Here is a 20,063-nt window from a genome sequence, read left to right as displayed (position 1 = left end):
ATCTCACCCTGGAGCCCTCCCTGGCTGCACCCTGTCAAGATTGACTCAGCCGGGCTCTGTGCTCCCCACCGGGGCCTGGAGCACAACCCAGCACTGCTGCAGGCAGCTCCTCCACCCTGGCCGGAGCTGCGTGTCTGCGTCGGGGCAGAGCTGAGCTCCCTTCTGCAGTTAGATACTTGCATTTTTACAACCTTCCAAAACACGGTGCCTAAACAACCGAAGCATCAGGACCACAGATGGGAACATGACAGGGGATGGGGACAGACACAGCTATACCTACGTACGCAGCCAGAGACAAGCAGGTGGGACGTAAATAATTAGCGAGCGGGTTGTTAGCTGCCGAGCCGGTGCCTTTCCCCTTTCATCTGAGCTAGGCGGCACTTTGAGACTAGAGAGGGGGGACTTAGACCTGACAGGGCTGTATTTCAAAAGGAGCCACTCGCTTCACCGCTTCCTAGCAAATACTGAGAGGCAGGAACGGTGTCGTCGGGTGCGTGTCCCCCCCTCCACGGAAGGGGCAGGAGCCGGCCCAGAGGGCACCGGTCCGGTCTCACCGGAGGAGATGCCGGCGGTGGGTCGGTCCCTGCCCTCCGGCTCCGCTGAGCCAGCCTGCCCGCCCGGGGCAACCCCGGAGCCTGCGCCCGGGAAGCGGCAAGGAGCCGAGCCCCGGCCGCCCCCCCTCTCCCCCGGGCCGCCCCTGCCGTTGCCGCGGCCGCCGCACGGTGTCCTCGGTGCTCCGCAGCGGCGGGAGCGGGGCCGGCACCCACGGAGCCCCGCAGCTGCCCCCGCACCCCCCTGCGCAGCACGGAGGGACAGCAACAAGAACACACGCACCCCCCGGGAACCGCTTCAAAAGAGGGATGGGACACCGTGGGCAGGAACAAGTGACAGCGCAGTGCCCAAGGCGTGGGACACAGCACCGACCCCAGCCACGGCTGCCTGCGCTGCCCCCCCCCCCCAACCCCCTTTTCGGTCGGTCCCACACCTTTTCATACAGACACAGCCCAGGCTTCGCTGAGGGCTCTGCTGAAGACAGCTTTTAATGGTGCAACTGCTACAAGCTAGAATTGTAACCCGACAGTTCGGACAGCCCTCCCGCAACCCGCCTGGGAAGAACGAGGCAGCGATGGCTTTGCTGCCAGCGAAACCACTGCCCACGCCACTGCCCGGTCCCGCGGTGAGAGCACTCAGAATAAGAGGCAGGGCTCAGTTTTGCTCCTTTCTCCCAGGGCTGAACAGAAGATCCCAAGTCACTAAAGGAGCTAAAGAAACAGGTTAGGACATTGTAGGTTGAGGCCATCTCTGCGTGAAGCCAGCAAAGACAGTATCTGTGCTAGTCCTGTGCCAGAAGTAAGGTCTTCCCTCTAGCTAAAACAGTCTTTTGGGCATTCATCCCTCCCAGGAGCATTGGCAGCCCCTCGCTCCAGCTTCTGCCAAAGCGACAGTCAAATGCTACAGGTTTGCAGGAACAGCCTTGCTATGAAGGCAAAAGAACAATCCCCTGGATATGGCTGCAGGTTAGGAGTTTTCCTTATTGCAAACCAAGGGGATCTGTGCAGGGAAGCACACATAGATTCCAGGGTGCTCGAAGAGGGCAACATCACAACAGTTCTCCCTGAACCACCACTGACCTGTCTGGATAGTCCTACCACCTTTGGTAGAGGGTCAGGATGGCTGCAGAGAGGTGCTTGCCCATCCCTGATCTCCAGAGTCCTTCCCGCTAGCAGGAGATGTGGCACACCAGCGCTGCAAGCAGTTCCTTCATCTGGGTTTCCCACAGAGCATTGAAGATGATCAGAAGGGACCCCCGGCCAAAGTGCTCCTTCCCTCCACGGGCTGGAGCAGCAGTGCCCAAGAGGGAGAGGAACAGCAGCCCTGGCTGCAGGCTCCTGCCAGCCACAGCTCCCGAGCAAGGCTGCGTTCAGCTACCAGCAAGCAGAGCCGAGCTGCAGGGATCCCAGGGCAGCTCCGGTGGTGCTCACCCAGCCTCAGCACTGCCAGGAGGTGCCCAGCACCACCACCAGCACTGCTGGAGGCAGCGAGGGGCAGGGTCCTCCTCCAGGCAGGAGCCAGCTAGGAATCGGAGAGGCACAGTGCCTCCACGGCACTGCTCAGGCCCTGGCTCACCCCGCCGACAGCCAGCAGGCAGTTCCGCACCACGATGCTGGAGCAGGCGCAGCGTGGGGTGGGCATGGGCGGCAGGCTCTCCCACTTGTTCTTCTCAGGGTGGAAGGCCTCTGCGGACTCCAGGACGGTCGGCTGGTTCCCTGGAAGTACAAAGCGAGGCACGGGGTCACCTGGGAAGCACCAGCAAGCATCCCTTGTCTGCTCTGGGATAATATCTGTACTCTGGACCCCTTCCCCTTATGGGGTCCATTTTCCCTGCTCCCTCAGGCCAGCCAGGATCAATCCCCTCCATAATGACATCTGACTCACATACGCTTTTAACGTGTCACCGCCATCCCCAGTGCCTCACCTAGTCCCCCAGCCACGACAACTCTGCCTTTCAGGTAGCCAGCCACAAAGTCTGCTCGCCTTTTCTTCAGGTAGAAGGAACGCTCCGTCTTCAACCAGCCACCTGGGAGGGACAGGATAGACTGGGCATTGCAGGAACATCCACTCCTGGGAAACCATCTGCCTCTCTGACCTCCTACTTGCTTGTGCAAGTGCTGCACCTTGGGGTAATAAAACCCCATGACACCAGGGTCAGCTTCCTCACCACCATGTCTGGAGGGAGCTGTTGAACCCAGCTGCCTCGGGGCCATGGTTTTCCCCCCTGCTGCCTTGACTTGTTAAATCCTGACTGCAGGCTTTCCTCTAGGCTGGGCTCAAGGCACCAGCGATCCAAGGACTCAGCAGATGAGAGCTCTGCGCTCTGCAAGGGCAGCAGAGCCCCAAAGCACAGCCTTGCGTGCCACCCACCCTGCTCCTCTGGAAAGGACAGAGCTGGGGCAGCCCCCACCTTGTTCCATGTCAAACATGTCCACGGTCCTCATGAACTTGGGCTGCCGGTAGAGCCGTCCCTGCCGCAGACCCCCGAGACTGAAGAGCTTGTCTTCTGTGGGCACGAAGCTGGAGAAGGCTCTTTTGTTGGGGATGTTGGGAAACTTGGTCCATGACCTGGTCTCCGTGTCAAAGACCTCAAAGGCATTGATAGCGTACTTGGACTGCCTTCCACCTGGGGCAGGGGAGAGGGAAAGAGAGGGGTCAGCTCAGCTCACAGCACCAAACCAACAGCAGCAGGAACCAGAGGAGCCTCCTGCGACAGGCTGAGAGCAAGCAAGCTGCCAGCTGATACAACGTCCTCAGGTCTCAAGTCACCTGCACAAGGGCCTGCTGAGCCAGGTACCTTCTCACCCTCGTGCTCCCTCTCCTTTAACTGCAGGTCTGTGGCATGAAAACACTTCATTTTTCAGTGCATCACACCCTCTGCTTCCCTGCACGCCGGCAGCAGCAGGTTGCTAGCACAGGAAGATGTTTAGTATGCACTGGTCTAATCAAGACAAATTCACAGCGGAGCAGGGATCAGCGCTCAGGGAGCCTTTGCAATTCAGATGAGTTCAGCGCCAGTGCAAGCCAGCAAGCCCTGGCCTCGCTGACGGAGCAGGAGAGCCAGAGCAGCTGCTGCTTCCACCGCCAAAGATGCGTATTATTCTTCCACCCATCAGATGCAGATGAATACAGCTATTCTCAGCTCAGATGCTCGGCGTGCCTTTGAAGGCAGAGCCTGTGCTCGCTACTGGGCCCACAAACTGTTCGCCAGCAGCAAGCAAACTGCAAAATAGATCAAAGAGTCTTTTCTGGTAACCCCTAAAGAAAGCCAGGGCTGTCTGGTGGTTTGAGCAAACTCCTGTGTTTTGATCCCGATATGCTATTTGGCCACAAGCTAACAGCAACATTTCTCTGCCTTAGTTTCCCTTTCTGTAACAGAAGGCTAATGAAAACTGCCCCTCGCAAAAGGCTTCGTCCAGCATTTTCCAGCTACAGCAGGTCTTTCCTCCGCCAAAGGCAGACCCTTTGTGAAACTGCGTGGTACCTCGCTAATATAAAATGCATAGAAGTATTTTTACTCACTAGTTGAATCCAAGGGCTTTTATCGCAGTTGCAGGACTGCAAATTGGGCAAAGACCAGCTGTACCCTCAGCTGCCAGCAGCCACGGATGGGCCTGGGACAGGGGAGGCCACTCACCCAGCACAGAGCTGCTGCGAGACCTGCGAGCTCCCGGGGCGTTCGACACTGCAGGAGCTCTCACAGGTGCTTGCTATGGAGCTGTGAATCCAAACCCAACACCGGCCCCACTCAAAACCTACAGCTGCAAGCTTGGTTTTTCTAAAATGTGTGAGGAAGCAGGCAGGGATGAAGAGGACCATTTCCCAAAGCCTCTTCCAGGGAGGTTTCTCAGTGCTCGGATCAAAGGAGCTGCTGCCCGAGGAGGAGGGGGCAGGACTGCTGCTTACCCAGCACGTAGATCTTGGTGCCTCGCAGGAAGGATGTGGCGGCGTACCTGGGTGTGGGCATGGCCGCCAGCGACACCCAGATGTCCTTGAGCATGTCGTAGTGCTGCAGGTAGTTGTGCGGCCGCAGGTCGGATCCCATCCCACCAGCCGCATAGACTCTGTAGTCTGGACAAGACCAAGAAAAAAAAATCCCACAAAATTATTATAGGAAAGGCATCAGAAACACCCCCTCTGCAAAAACACACATGCCATCATACGACGCGGACCAGAACTGTTCACTCCCCAAATCCCTATCAGCCATATCCACCTCTGGCTCATGGCAAACCTGGCTCCCCAGAACAAAATCCCACCTGCACAGCACCCACGTTCTCTCCTTCAACAAGCACCTTGCTCCACAGAGAGGATTCAGGAGAGCAGCGACAGCAGCCTTGCCCTTGCGGGTAGCCCTACAAGGCAGCTGAAAAAGCAGAGACACTGCACCCTGCAAGGATTTGGGCAGCTATTTCTGTTCCTGGCCTCTCACACCAAATTGACCCTGCCGTATCAGTCAGGCAAGCTTATACTCAGAGAGAAAACCATCTCCAAGATGGTAAACATTATTTTTAAACATTCCTTGACAGTAGCTTTTAAACCCACTTAAGCAAACAAACCAAGCAGCTTTCAAAGAAGCTGCCTGGAGATTAGATTCGTAATCCCAGGCACGGCGGGAAGCTGGCTGACCTCAGGCACGCTGCTCAGGAACACAGCACCCAGCCCCAGGCTCTTCAAAGCACAGCAGAGTATGCTAAAGGAAATCAATGCTCCACATCTCTGCTCAGAAATTAAAGAGTGAGATGGGCGGATAAGGCAGAGCCTCACAGACGTTTAACAAGCCCTATTTAAGGCAGTGGTTAAGCTTACCGAGGGGAGCTACGCAGGAGCCCCCCACCCCGAGGCCAGCCGCTTCCCCTCCTCGTACAACGATTTGAGCCCATCACCATGAAGGTGACTCTCTTCTGGCTGGTTCTGGGTTTGGACCAGAGACGTCTCCTCAAACCAGAGCTACGCTGTGACTCTGAGACCTTCGCCTCTGGCTCTGAAATAACCCCGGGCACCAGCACAGCCATGGCCCTCGTGGCTCCAGGGCTGACAACACAGAGCAAACCCCGGGTTCAGCTGCTTCTGGCCACCTACACAAGAGTTGTCTTTAGCAGGTGGGATGAGACAAACACGCAGGGCTTAACTTGTAGGAGCACAGAAAAGGTTTTGGAGAACAATGTAACCCTGTGCTATTACCCAGGACGCTTTTCTGCCCGGTGCGTCAACTGATGGTAACCCTCCCCCCCATCTCGCCACCCCCAGACGTCCCTCCCTGCCCTGGAAGGATTGAACCCTCCTTGCCTTTTGCCGTCACTGAGATGCCCATGGCTGCCTCTCTCAGCGAGTTCCTCTTCTTCCACTTGCCCTCATCTACGTTGTACATCTCCACTATCTTCAGCGGCATCTGATTCACTCCGACCCCTCCTATCACCATGATCCGCTTGCCCAAAGTAGCCACCGCCACCCCCGCCCGGGCCGTGGGCATGGGCGGCAGCGAGGTCCACTGGTCGGCCTCGGGGGAGTACACCTCAAAGCAGTCCATGGGGACCCCGTTGTCATCGCAGCCCCCGATGGCAAACACCTGCCCGCCAGCTTCCACCAAGGTTGAGTAGACCCTGCGGCTCGGGAGCGGGGCGAGGGTTTTCCACTGGAAATCTTTGGTATTAGCAAGCTCCATGGTGGCTGGTGGGGCGAGGCAGCATCGGTCCCTGCCCACGGGATGGGGCTGGCTACGCTGCAAAACAGAGCAGAGAAGCGTCAGGGGAAAACAACAGAAACACAAGTGCAAACACCATCCTCCCCCTGGCAGAGCTGCAGGCAGCCAGGAGCAGAGCAGGGATGGGAGCATCCACGCCAGGCAGCCTCCCGCAGCCACCCCCCACGCAGAGCGGCAGCGACCGGTACCTTTCATTGCGTCTCCATTAATCCTGCAGTTCCAGATCTGCCTCAGAAGCTCATGCAGACACCGATCCTAAAAATAAAACAAAACAAAAGAGGGAGGGAAAAAAAAAAAGCAAGAGAGAGGTTGCAGTCAGTTTGTTATCCTGTTTCCTGAGCATCCCCGCCCCCAAGCGACATTCAAACCGAGGAGGCTGCAAGCGTCTGCTCACTTCCCCGGCTGTTTTCCTGCCTACTGGGGAACTTTTCCTTGCATCCTCCTTCTCTGACCTGATTTCTCCTCCTGACCCCTGGGTACATCCTCCTGCAGACCCTGGGGAGGACCCGCTCCACTAATTCCCAGCTGGGAAAGGCGAAAGCCAGCACTCACCCCTCCAGACGTGACCCACGGGCTGCACCGCAGGGCTGTAAGGGATCCAGAGAGCAGCCCAGGGAGGAAAGGCTCAAGCTCGCACTGGAAACCCACGGTCTTTTTCTCATCTCCTCTCAGAATGGCCGTTAAGCATGCAGATGAGATTAATTAGTGCAGGAGGACAGAGAAAGGGCAAACAGCAAGGAACAAAGGCAGCGGGCTTGCTCACTTGCCAGCACAGATAAAGGTGCATTTTGCACTGAGCATCTCCACCTTCGTTGTGTAACTGGGGTTGTTTAACGATTGCCCTTAAAACAAAGTAAGATTTATCTGTACCCTTGCAGACGCAGCAGCCTCTCCCATACACGCTGCCTGCACAAACATTTGGGAACGGGACTGTAGGGTACAGCAAGCATTTGCCAAAAAACCCAGAGAAGGCATACTCCTGGCTGAGCACCACTCATCGTTCCCTCTTCTCCCCATGCAGACTCCTGAGACTTGTCCCCATGGATGCCAAGGTCCCACTGAGCCCCTGAAAAGAGCTTTCCTGGCAGCAGAGCAGGGCTGGCTGGCTCTGTTTTTCTGGGGACCATAGTTCGAAAGTCCCAGGAGCAGAGGTTTGTTTCTGGACCCACTTCTCTGCCTCCTGGCAGACACCCAGCGCAAGGCCAGTGCCCCAGCCCATCCGCTGCTTGGGGTTGTTTCTTCTGATACAGCAGCGTGGATGTGGGATGTGAAGAGCCAACTTGCTCTCTCCTACTTAAGATACCTAAGCGCAAGTAAAGCCATCAACTGTTATGGTCCTTGGGTTTCTTAAGGGGATGGACTCCCTTCTCCCAAAAGGCAGAACCAGACCTATTTCCTGCTGCTTCCCCCGGAGCAGAGAGTGAACAGGTGGGGTCTGCAAAACTCCCTGAACCAGGAACCCCGCACCCCACCGCAGCACTTACTCCCCAGGTCTGACCACAAACCTTCAGCTCTCCGAGCCCTCTGACAGCCGGAGCAGACAGAGCCTGTAGCTTAGCAACAGCCACCTACAGCTGCCTTTCATCACCCATCACTTCAGATGATCTGCGTGGGTATCCCGATGCTTTCTGGGGACCACAGCATGGAGCAATGAGGTGGATCCCCCTGGAAGAGGGGAAGCCCCCCGGATGCACCGGGCTGCACGCAGGGCAGAGGCACGCAGCCTGTTGCTACTGTACCGCAGGCTTGTCCTGCATGTAGCACCCTGGGGATGCCACGTTATTTCTTTTATAAATTCATGCCTGTTGTGTTCATCAGGTAAGTGGGGAGATGGAGTTGGCTCTCAGACCACAGCCAGGGCATGTGCTGTTACCTCGGACAGGTACAACTCGGCATCCCCACAAACTCATCTCTGCCTCGGGGCTCAGCCCGCAGGGCCCATCTGATGGGGAAATCAGTTTCCATGGTCATGTTAGCTCCTACGTCTCCTCTGAAAGTGTGAATTAGAGCAGGGTGATGGAAAAGCATCAGTGAAACAGGTTTCAGACAGCTAGACTGAGATCCATCAAAATCACTTCAACATACAAGTCTGAGCTGGCATGAAAACCAATCAATCCAAGCAGGGCTATTTATTTTAACTTATTCTCCCAAATAAATTTCGGGAGTCAGCTAAACATAATTTATTGCAAAAAGAATGTGGTTAATAAACCCATAAACACTCCTTGGGCTGTAACCCTCCAGCAGCAGGACCCAGCACGGGCACATGCGCACATCCCTGGCACCGTGGGGGCCGCGGTACAAAGGAACACAAAGCAACAATAAAAAGCAGCAGCAAGTCAAGCCACACTTTGCATCTTCCCAGCAGCTGAGGAGAAAGGGGCAAACAACAGACTAGAGCCCCAGCTGCTCTTCTCCCTTCCCTTCAACCCCCTGTCATCGGATGTGCATCACCGCCCGCCACCGCGTCAGCTCAGGGATTTTTGCCTTGGCAGTTTAAGCAGCTCCGGACTATCGCTTTCATGAATAATCTACCTTCTTTCCAGGTGAATTTTCTTGCATTGCCATGGACAAATTCAGCACGGGCCAGCAAATTAGAGAAGCAGAGCCAGCTCCTATTTCCAGGAGCATGACAGATTTGCATCCTGACCTCTAAGAAGTCATTTTCTTACCCTGTGCCTCAATTTCTTCAACTATAAAGTGGATTCCTGCGATGAGACACAATCAGCATCACTCAAGTGTCTGACAGAAGCAGAACCTCATGGTCGGTGCCAGACAGTTGCTTTGCTGTCATTAAGGCTATCCAAAGCTCAAGCATAATTGTCCAAAATTGCCTGAAAATTCTTTTTCAACATACCAGCACAGCGTGATTCAAAGCACTTGGAGATGGCTGAGCATTGCTGTGGAGTGCTGGGCAGGTGAGGACAGGCAGAGCAGAGACCTGCAAACAGCCCAGCTGTGGTCCCAGACAGCAGGAACCAGCAGATCCAGAGAATCACCACCCTCAGCAGCAGCAATGCAAAGCTCTGCCTGAATTCAGCTGCCTTGCCATTCACATAATTTGCTATTCTTCTTTTTCATGCTCTTTAAAGAAAATCAAGGTCCATCTGAAACACTGCACCCACACCCTTTGTCTCCACCTCTCCAGCATCACCCAAATCTTGCTGGAAAGCAAGGCCAGCGCTGTGCCGTAGGAGCTGTAGAAGTGTGCTGGCCAACCCCCCCCATGCGCTGCAGCCATGTTCTCCTCCCAGGCAGAGGGAATTATCACTTAATTATGCCAAACAAATTGCAAGCATTATTTTTTTTTTTCTTAAATGGCTACATTAAAATCAAAATGAATGGTAATTGCTTTGCTGTCAGAGGAGATGGCAGACACAGTGCCGAGCCCAACCCAGGGGCCAATTCAGTTTGCTCTTGCAGGACAGAAACCCTCGCTTCAAACGCTTAGCAGGCAGCACAGCACCCCCACAACCTGCCCCCGGGTCTTTGCCAAGGGTCTATGGAGCACAGCTGGGCAGTGAGAGCCCCACAGCACCCACCAAGAGGGGAAGAGGGCTCCAGTGGGACCTCTCGGTGCACGGGGTGAGCTCCCTGCGCTGTAACACCCAGAGGCTCCCTCCAAGGAGGGGCCATTCCTCACCCCCCAGGTTCCATCAGGCTCAGCTTAGAGAGCTCCTGGTTTAGTGGCATTTATTACCTGCAATGATTTGTGATTTATAAAAGAGATATGCTGGTGGGTATTAAAGTGATAGATGGGCTGAGCAGGGGGGAGAGATCTTGGTGCTGCCGAGTGCAGCTGCTCATGCTCTCCTCCCTCTCTCACCTCTCTCCAGGATACAGAAGTTTTGCTGCTCCAGGTTTGAAATGCCCTCAGCTGCAGAGGTGAGATCTCAGCTGGAGCAGAGATCTCCACCCTCCAGCCATCGGGGTGTTCTTTTGGCTCATGTACTACCCTAAATATTGCATTGCAACTCTGCTGCATGAGCAGAGTGAAAAGGGGTCCCATTTACACCTCTCCAAAATGAGGGAAATGCGAAAAGACCGCAGAAGATGAAAAGCCATGGAGATACTCCCAAATCTTCTATTTTTAATGCTCATGCTGAGGACATCCAGCCCCAAGACACCACTGTACACACCCCTAGCCACACTTACACTCCTCTCCAGGGAGGAACTCGGGGCTAGAAACGGGAAGAGACCCGTAATCCTCGCTCAGCCCAAGGCAGATACAACTCACTACGAACTGATGCTGTACCACGCTTGTCTAACTTGCTCTGGAAAGCCTCTAGCACTTCTGCAGCCTCAGCAGCGGATCACTGCTGTGCCTCACAGAGCATCACCTGCTCAAACCGTCACTCGGGGAACAGCGTTTGTTTCGGGGATACCACAACGATCCAGGAAACAACCACGCTTCTTCCTGGCATCCCATCACAAGTTCACTTGAGCCATATCCAACTGACCCTCGGCTTTGCTGACTTCAGTAGCGTGACCCCAGACTTCCATCATCAAATCTGGGGACGGGTCAGACCCAGGACGCCCGTCACAGCCCCGTCAGGACCTGTGCTCCCAGAACATCACAGCTCCCCGTATCACCTCCCACCTGCCAAACACCCACATGTTCCTTGTGTCACCAGGAGCGCGTTAGAACAGACACAGCCAGCCACCAGCCTGACAGAGAAGCCGATTAGAGAAACTGCTGCCTTCAGAGAAAAAGCTCTTGTACTCACCTAAATGTCAGGGCAGATAAGCACAGGGCAGTCCTGCCGCGTGCCAACCAACACGAGAAAAGGGGCTGCAAAGCTGAGCTGAAACCAGCCTGACACACAGCCAGAGCGGTAACGATTCCCATTTCTCCGGGGACAGGCATCACAGGAGAGGCAGGGACAGGGGCGACAATATGCTGGAAATAGCACACAAACACCGAGAAGAAATCACAGCTCCTGCTCCTCAGCACCAGGCAGGAGCGAGCAGCTTCATTTCAGCTCTGTCTTGGCAGCCTGCGCTCTATTAAATAAAGAGCGGGGAGAGATGACACAGCACAGGCTCACACAAGACAGCTAAAAGGAGATGATTCAGTGCAGGGAACCTGTTTCTGTCCCAAGGAACAGTCATGGTACAAGGCCAGGAGGGGGGACACGGAGCGGACATCCCCAGGAATTTCACCCGCTGCCAAGGAGGGGTGTCAGGCACAGCCCCACTCTGCCCTGCCTGCTCCTGACTCTTCCCAGTGCGATTCCAGCTTACAGCAACACTCGGGTGCTTTCCCAGCACCGCTGCAGGCACAGGATCCAACGCACAGTTTGGAGCAGGGACCACCTCCTGGGAAGGGTCTTATTCGTCAGTCCCCCGCAGCTCAGCTCTTCTGCTCCCAGCGCGACCCCAGACCCCGCTCACCTGCTCCGAGGGGCAGAGACGGAGAAGGCAAGAGATGCCAGGTACGGGATGCCCGGGATGCTGCGTGCACAGCCAGGCTCTCCTGGGACCTTCATCCCTGCTCTCCTGAGGGCTCCTCCGGGCCGAACTCGGTGCTCAGTTCACCCATGCAAGGAAGCTGCTCATGGAGGTGGGACTCCACATCTGCCCCTCCTCAAGAACCTGAAGGTAACTGCCAGCAGCTGCCCGATATCACAAATACATCCCATATTGGCTAGAATCAGGGATTTTGTCAAAACAAGAACCAGCAAGTGATGAGAACGAAGGGTAAACACAGTGATAATTTTCTTTATGCTGTTTTCAGCTATACCAGAAGGGAGCAGGATACAGCACACCTCAAATAAAACACTGAAAAGTTTCAGATGTGGGAGCAGCACCTAAACCTCCCCATTAATCACTGTAATTGAAGCGAGCTGCTTTTTCTCCTAGAAGCACGTAAATGTCATGGTGTGACCACCCGTTGCACTGCCAGATAAACACTAGCACAGCATGAAGAGGCCCATCCCATGGGCTCAGGTACCAACCTTTGCTGTAAGTAAACGCATCCTTATTTCAGCAAAGACAGAGTCAACAAGAAACAACAATGTTCACGGGGCAGACTTTCCAGGAAGCTCCATGTCCACGTTTCCCCCGATTCAGCACCCAGAAGGGAGCCATAAATCCCTCCTCCTCCAGGGAGGAGGCTCATTTCTCTGCCACCCAACGAAGAACAGATTTTTCAGAGGAGCCCAGCACCCCAAAACCCCTTCGTACAATGGTCCAGAGCGCTCAGCACCCCCCCCAAGCACGGCTCTCTTCAAACCCTCACAACTTATTCATAGCTCTGAATGGGACCAGGGTCTTTGGAAAAGCCTGGCACCTTTGTAACCCCCCCAGCACGGGAGAAGCCTGAGCTCCCGTCCCAAACGCTCGCTCTCCTGTGGGGTCCCACAAAAGCCACCTCCTCCCCTCCTGTGGTCACCCGCAGTAAGGTGCCGTGGGACCCAGCCTAACGCCACTCCTCAGAAAGTCTGTCTATACCTTGTTCTATAAGCTTTGGCTGTTAATACAGTCCTAGCCCACAAGCTCGTGTAGTACTAAGTCCGGGTTTTCAAGTAACTCCAACTTTTAAGCAGGAAAGTCTTTTTAAAAGCCTTTAAAAATTGGGGACTCCAGTGTTGTCTTCCTTGCTCAAACCCTGGCAGCTGAGGCTTTAAACATAGCATGCGTGAGATTTTCAGTCTGGTATTTCTGACCTCTCTTCACACTGAATCAAGTTTCCTTGCCATAGTAACAGCTACCCAGAAAAATAACAAAAAAAAAATCCACTAGTTCCCTGCCTTTCTCTGCAAATTACCCAGCTGGCAAAAGATACTGTTTGGTTATAAGGAAAGAGAAAAAGCATTGCAATTATAAGAGAATTAATTGTACACCAAGCAAAGAAAAAGCAGCAGCACTCACAAGCAACTCATTTCATCCCTTCTGTTCCTGAGCATCTCTCTCAGCAGACAAACGTAGGTGCAGTTTGAAGGTGAAGACAGCAGGCTGTGACCGCTCTGACCTGCTCCCCAGCTTCACCCCTTCCCCCCATTACTGGTCCTTCGAGATCATTTCCAGCCTCATCATGCCAAATGCAATTTCCTGCGGTTGCTAATAGGAGGAAGGCAGAGAGGTCGTGGAAGGAAATATTCCACAGCTAACAGCACAGCAGTCGTGCATCAGAAGGATGCCAGGAGCTTTAGCAGGCTACAGGACAGGGAGAAAAGAGGTTTCGTTTTTTGGCACTCGTTAGCACAGGGAAATAGCCCAGCTCATCCTTTTTTCCTGGGTGGGCTTAAGAGTCAGCAGAACAAGGTAAGATTTATTCACATCGCAGTTTGTCTCAAGAGAGAATTATAATTTCAGCAAGAGAAAAGATAACCCACCTGCAAGACTGAAGGTTCCCGCTGCCCCGCTCCAACTCCCAGCAGCATCCTGCATCTCCTCCCCTTGCCCCCGAAGGCTGCCACTGCTCTGCACAAACAGCTTCTCTTTTGCACGGGTCAAATACAGAAGGTCTTTTTCAGGCCCTGCAGTCTCACTGGGGATGTTTATAAAGCTCCTGCCACTCTGTATTTAGGCTGCATCCCTCCAGAGGGAATGCAAAGAGCCTGGGCCAGATCTCAGCTGGGGGTAGCTCAGCACACCCCCCCATCGCTGCTGGCTCCCAGGGCCTGGTCTGGGAGACAGGCTGAAAATGAAAATGCAGGATTTGGGGACTACTGGGGGTGGAATTTAAAAAAAAGGGAAAAAACCATCCTCCTTAACCCACCTTTTTTTTGGGGGGGGAACCACAAACTCAAAGCTTTGTTTCTGGTTGCTGGTTGCTTATTAATAGCCTAGCCTGCCACTGAGAGAAAGCTGTCCTCCTCCAAAGCATCCCCCCAGTAACCTGCTGACCTCCAGTGAGAAACTCCCTCCCTCCTGCCGGGAGAGCCTGGAAAGCGCAGATGTACTCACAGCTCCTGGGAAGCCGTGCCGAGTCCAGGTGGAGCATGGCTTTCTGCTAGAAACGCTCTTCAACTTGAAGACCGAAATCCTCGGCGCCCGCAGAGCATCCCCCTCCTCCCCAGCTCCCTCCCGCACCCTCCGTCCCTCCCTGCGCCCCGCAGCGCTGGCGAGGGGGACGCGAGCGGCGACGGGAGCAGCCGGGGCTGGGAGGACTGCGTGGGAGGGATGCACGGAGAAAAGAAATCAGCATAAATCCAGCGACCCTAATCTTCACCCTCCTGGAGATGTAGGATAATTAAGAGGGAGAGTGTTTCCCCATCTGGTCTTTTCCTCTGTGCCGGCAGCCGGGGGTGTGCGTGCGTGCGTACACACTGCATTACCAGACCCATACTTAAGCCTTTTATGGCTCCCCATGCTTGCACAGGATGTTCTGTAACAGCGGCTCCCCCCGCCCGCCCTCCCCGCCTGCAAAAACAAAACTCCTAGAAAAGGGAGACAGACAGACAAAAATAGGGAGTAGGAGCTGAAAAATAGGAGCTGACTCCGAGAGGAGGCAGAGACCCAAACGTGCTGCTGTGGTGTTCCCCGAGCAGCAGCGGGATCCGCTCCGGGAAGGGCTGGGGGTCTGCCCCAGGCTGGGTCCCAGTCGTGGCTGGGGAGACTGGCCGCAGCTCGGGGAGAGCAGAGCCCGGCACCGGTGTGCACACCCGATGGACACGCACCCCACGGGCACCCACGCCGTGGTAACGGGGGCACAGTGGGGAAGGGTTCAGGTAGCAGCGACCCCAAGGCTTCTGCTCTCTGAAATCTGGCTCCAGGCATCCCGTGAAGAGCGCCCTTTGCCCTGAGGTTGCAGAGGCAGCGGTAGGATGTAGGGCCCTTTGGGTCCCTGCTTCCCAGCCTGCCAGTCATCCCAGCCTTTTGCTTCCCTGACCTGCTTCTCCGCTCTTCTCCTAAAGACACTGCAGAATAACTTTGCAGAAAAATCATTTCTAAGCAAAAGCCAAAAGAGAAGGATCCTTTCAATGCATCTTCCATTGAGCTTCAAAGCTCCTCCCCAGAGATGCATTTGCAGTTCAGCCCAACAGATGTTTCTCATCCTTCAGGAACCCCCTGAGCTCTGAAAGTCCTTGACATCCCCAGAGATTTCAGCTCCTTTCAGCATTGTGCTCATCCAGCTTTCCCCACTGGCGCAGAGCTCTGAGCACGGCTGGTACCCGCGCAGCGGCATCAGGTGCTCGAGCACTCAGCAGCCTTTGGACCTGCAACTTCCAGAGCTGGGTGTTTTCGTGTCAGAGGGACTCGCTCCTCCGGTGGCCACTTCCCTGCAGCCGGGACCAGCGACAGCCTCCAGAGGTGGATGGAGGAGATTTCAAGTTCAGCCCTGGGTTGCAAAAGCCCCGCGGTGCCGACCCCAAGGTCGGCCCTGTAGCAATCCAGACAAGGTTTATTCTTGCCGATAGCTCACGCTGGTTGAGATAGGAAACTATTTTAAAGCAGCTCTAGTCATAAAATAAGAAAAATGAGGAAAAATCAACAAGAAGTTGAGTCAAATGACTCTGCATAAAGCAAATTCTCATCCCCTACCAGCCATTCTAATCTCCTGTTAGCTTTCCAGTGGGACGATTCAATTTGCATTTAAATAAAAACCTCAAGCGCAGGGCCAATCTAACATTAAGATGTTCATTACAAACGCATTCACCTCTTAAGAAATTTTAAAACACCCCATCAAACTGGATTTTAACAGGGGGGCTATTAGCAGTCTGGCATTATTGGACACTTACTATTCATAAGTTATTGTTATTTACCAGACTGTTTACAGATGAGTCCAGGCAGCTCTGAACAAAGGTTTCCAGCAAACTTGCAAGCTCTCCACTTACAATCCAGGAGGTAAAAGAAACATCACGAAAGGTCTTCTCAAGGCACTGAAGAGCTGACTGCAGGCGTGGGGAGGCACGGGGAAGGAAAGGGGAGAAGGCAGGAGACAGCCGAGGGCAGGCTGGCGAGACGGGCTGCTGCTCAAGCCGCAGGGTTGGCAGCTCCCCTCCGTCCCCACATTAAACCACGGGGCTCCTTTGTGGATGATGGTGGAGAAGGGGCTGTGACAGATTGCAGCTGGCCCTTGCAATCCCATTACACAGCGGTTTCCATTTTAAAACTGGTGATAAACTGTGGTTTACAAAACCCACTGATATAAAACAGCAGGCTGGTGTTTCAAACCATTTGGGAACTCCTGCTGTGTGGGCTGGGGTCCAAGCAGGACCTTGGCTCAGGACACCAGGTTTGGTCCCAGGTGGGTTCTTTGGTTGGTTGGTTTAGATTTTTTTGTTTTGGTTGGTTTGTGGGGTTTCTTTTTTTTAGCATTGCTCTTTGATCTTGAGCCCTTTGTCTCCTTTTCATTTTCCTTCCTGCTTTTTGTCTGCTGGTTTCACCCGGTGTTCCGTGGCTGCGGTTGGGCTCCCCGTGCTGTGTACAGCACCTGGGTCAGTCAGGGCCTCTGGCCAGTAGCAGAAATGTGATGAATTGTGATAAAATAGGGAGTGGAGACAGTATGACGCAGACCAGGGCCCTGGCAGAGCTCTGCCAGGAAGCCTTGATAATCCTCATCCTCATAGTCCTACATATCTGATGCTAATAACGTATTAAAACAAACACTCTTTCATCTTCCTAAGCATTTAATTTACCCAATTAAACACAAAACAACAAAGTAACTCCAAAAAACCCCTTGATGACCTTTCGCTGGCCAGCCTCATTTCTTAGATCAACGCATGCAGCCTTACCTTCCCACGACGAACGGTCTGCACCACATCCACACCTGCAAAAGAGAAATGAGATAAAGGTGGGGGAAGAGGGCGAGTTTAAATTGGACAAAAGCACGCAGACAAGTACGGCAGCTTGGCCGTACAGCCCCAGGTGCTCAGTCTGGTGGATGAGTCAGACCCCACAGGCTGGAAAATAACTGTCTGTCTCGGAAGGACGGAGCTTATGCGATGCACTGCAGAGACCCGAGCCCTGGTACGAAGGCAGGTGCTGGCTTCGCTCAGCAGATGCTTTTTGAACAGTGCAAATCGCACAGCACTACGCCTCGGTGGCCAGCGAGCCCTTCCCGTGGTACAGGGCTTGTGCTGGGAAGGAAGGGGGGATGCACTCTGCTACCCACCGACGGCTGGGGAAACAAACCCACCAGCTAACGGCACGAGGAATACGGAGTTTACTCCCCTCCCGATGGCATCTTTTCCTGGCAGTGCCTCGCTTGCTGCCAAGGGGACCTCTTGAGATACCTTGAGGAACTTGTAAGACAAGGAGGAGCCAGGGACACTCCAGATTTGTGCCTTGAAAAAGGAGAAGAACTTTTCCAGGCTGCTTGGAAATGATAAAGGAGGTGTCACTGTTAAAGGAAAAAAAAATAATAGTCCCGAAAACCTGTAGCAGTTCCCTGCAATTCAACATCTGTTTCCATGGGAACAGCAGGAGAGCTGCAGGAATTCCTGCAAATTACACAAACATTTTATTTTCTTCTTTCTTACCTGCATCACTTCAGGTTGAGCCAACTCAACCCAACAAGCACTCTTGACCAGACCACTTCTCCTAAGTGTTTGCAGAAGGTGTGTTGAACTGCAGTTAGCAGGCCAGGAGGTAAGAAAATAGGGAAACAGCAGCAAAACCCACCCCCAGAAGCCTAGTAAAAGGCTTTTCTTTTAGAAGAGCTCAGGATCTTGTAGATAAAGGGGAAAACCATGCAAGAGGACCAAGACCTGCCCATGCACGTGTCTGTGCCAGCAGTGGCTGCAGCACACAGCCCCTGGCACTGCTGACCATGCTTTGGCACAAGCAGTGGAGAACAATGCAGAGGGACCTGAGACAGCATTCAGTCCTCCCCGTCATTTTTTCCAGAGATTTGGTGACCTGACAGTTAATTAACTAGTTAATTAATTCTCCCTCCTGCAGGGCCCTGAGCTGGTTGCAGCACAGATAGTCACCTTAATACATAGAGACAGGAGCCAAGAGCTTCAGGATATCTCAATCAGAATATTTAACCCCCAGGGAGAAGTCCACCAGCTGTGTCTGCCCATTTGACAAACAGAGACACATCATTTCAGGACAGACAGGCACTTTGAAAAGACAGTTGCTGGGAAAAAAAAAAGAAAAACAAAACCACCCACATGCACAGTAGCATTACAAAATTAGCTACAGTTAGCAGAATTTCAGCAGCAGCATGAAAGAGCTTTAAGCTGTCTAACTAGTTCGGCTATGGATGCATCTGGCTTTGCATGCTTTTTACAAAAACAAAACATAAGTCCATGTTTATATACAACTGGGAAAAAAAAAAGCCATTTGTTCCCAGGAAGAGGGTTTATGCAAGACATAGCAGGGCTGGGAATGGCTGATCTCCACACACGGTTACCGGAATACCGAAATAAAGGAGTGATTTGCTGGTATCACCAGCTGCATCTCTCCTGTTTTCACTGAGAGTGTCTGTTAGAATGGCAGATCACATCCAGCGAGAGTCAAGCTATTCCAGCACAGGGTACAAAGTGTCTTGGGTTTTCTGCAGACCACGTCTAGCTCCGAGAGCTGAATGCCTGAGCAAGAAAAGGGACTTCGAACGGCGGCGTTTTGTTCTCTGGTCTTCAAAGGAAGCGAGGGTTAATCATTCATGGACCAGGCAGTGATAAGAGACAAGAGCAGACTGTGTAAAGAATGGATGTGAAAAGGGGATGTGGGTAAAAACCATCAGTGTATAATTCTGATTTCCTATAAAAGTAAGATTTTTAATAGATATTGGTGAATTAACTCCTAATCTGCTCCCAATTTTTTTCATTTAAACTGCAGAGAATGTTGTTTTTCTTTTCTTTGGGGATTAAATGTTGAAGGATTTTGTGCTTTAAAAAGAAAAAAGACCAGTTTGAAAATGAAATGCTTTCAGAACTCAAGATGCTTTGTTTCAGAGGTTGCCATAATGAAACACTTCCATTTCTCAGAATTTTTCTCTTTGTTTTGCTGATCCCCAAAGCTAAGTTCATGGGCAAACACATTAATCTGTAACAATGTTCTTTCGCCCAGTTCCCCCTGGATGAAAAAGTTCTATTCTGGGCTCTGTCACATGAGGCTTTTGTGAGGAGTCCCTGAAACTCTCCATGTGTCCATCCACAGTAATTCATTTCCAGCTTGGCTGGACCATGACCACTTGGCAAGCGCCTCTGACCAGCATCTCCCTTATATGTTCCCCTGCTCCTTACAGATGGGCTGCAAATTGCTTCTGCACCTGCAAGATCTTAAGCACTTTTGCATGTAGCTAAAGGCCAGTAAAGCCAAGGGAGGCACCGAGTGGATCCTGAGCTGCTCGGATCACCGCAGTAGTGAAGAAAACCCATCCCCAGGAAGATCGAGACAGATGAGATTGTCTCACCCATCTAGGCAAGGCTTGTCTTCTGTAGCTTCCACTCTCCAGACATCTCCCAGCCCCAGCTGCTGCCCATCCCAGGGTATCTCTGAGAAGAGAGATGTGTCACAGGCAAGTTGATTATAATTGACCTCACTGCTACAGCACTTGTGCTATTCCCCATTTAGCATCCATTTTGCTGTCATTACTCTCCCAGAGCTATTTCTGCCAGGCATAGATCCTTGCTGACAGGTCTCTAGTGAAGAGGGCTGCAGTGCATAAAATTAGAGACATGGGGGAGACAGCTTCCGACAGCGGCCTGCCAGCCATCCGCGGGGGCTCCGAGCGGCAGGGAAGGTGCTAGATGCCCTGGTGCACCCTAGATGCGGGGCAGGGGTTTGCTGTTAATCTGGAAGAGGTGGGTGGTCAAGGGATGTAATCCTGGCCACACTTTCAAGGGAACTTAGCAAAGCAGGGTAAAAGGGGCTGGGGGCAAAGACTGAGGAGCAAGATAGTTCAGGAAGAGGA

At 53.3% G+C, this 20,063-nt stretch overlaps 1 protein-coding gene across 6 annotated transcripts; it reads right to left on the bottom strand.

The window, feature by feature from the left end:
- Positions 1–1,016: 1,016 nt before the first annotated feature.
- On the bottom strand, positions 1,017–14,467 carry KLHDC8A (kelch domain containing 8A). Of its 6 annotated transcripts, none has more exons than XM_054804190.1 (7): positions 14,162–14,467; positions 6,442–6,508; positions 5,839–6,271; positions 4,459–4,623; positions 2,963–3,178; positions 2,477–2,578; positions 1,017–2,267 (listed from the first exon to the last, which is right to left on the bottom strand). In XM_054804190.1, the coding sequence occupies exons 3-7, from the start codon at positions 6,212–6,214 to the stop codon at positions 2,074–2,076; spliced, it is 1,053 nt and encodes a 350-aa protein (XP_054660165.1). In that variant the 5' UTR covers positions 6,215–6,271; positions 6,442–6,508; positions 14,162–14,467; the 3' UTR covers positions 1,017–2,073. The 6 variants fall into 6 exon arrangements, with proteins under 6 accessions (XP_054660165.1, XP_054660166.1, XP_054660170.1 ...); XM_054804191.1 differs by lacking the exon at positions 14,162–14,467 and adding an exon at positions 13,588–13,704; XM_054804195.1 differs by lacking the exon at positions 14,162–14,467 and adding an exon at positions 13,124–13,293.
- Positions 14,468–20,063: the final 5,596 nt, after the last annotated feature.

The sequence above is a fragment of the Grus americana genome, chromosome 25, assembly GCF_028858705.1.
Source record: "Grus americana isolate bGruAme1 chromosome 25, bGruAme1.mat, whole genome shotgun sequence".
In the NCBI taxonomy this organism is placed as follows: Eukaryota; Metazoa; Chordata; class Aves; order Gruiformes; family Gruidae; genus Grus; species Grus americana.
The sequence above is the reverse complement of the archived record's forward strand: the minus strand, read 5'-3'. Positions and strand labels throughout refer to the sequence as shown.

Coding starts and splice junctions, on each gene's coding strand:
- KLHDC8A (XM_054804190.1), bottom strand. CDS start 6,214: ATGGAGCTTGCTAATACCAAAGATTTCCAGTGGAAAACCCTCGCCCCG. Junction 4,624..5,838: donor CATCTCAGTGACGGCAAAAG/GCAAGGAGGGTT, acceptor GGTCTTGTCCAG/ACTACAGAGTCTATGCGGCT. Junction 3,179..4,458: donor CACCAAGATCTACGTGCTGG/GTAAGCAGCAGT, acceptor CCCCTGCCCCAG/GTGGAAGGCAGTCCAAGTAC.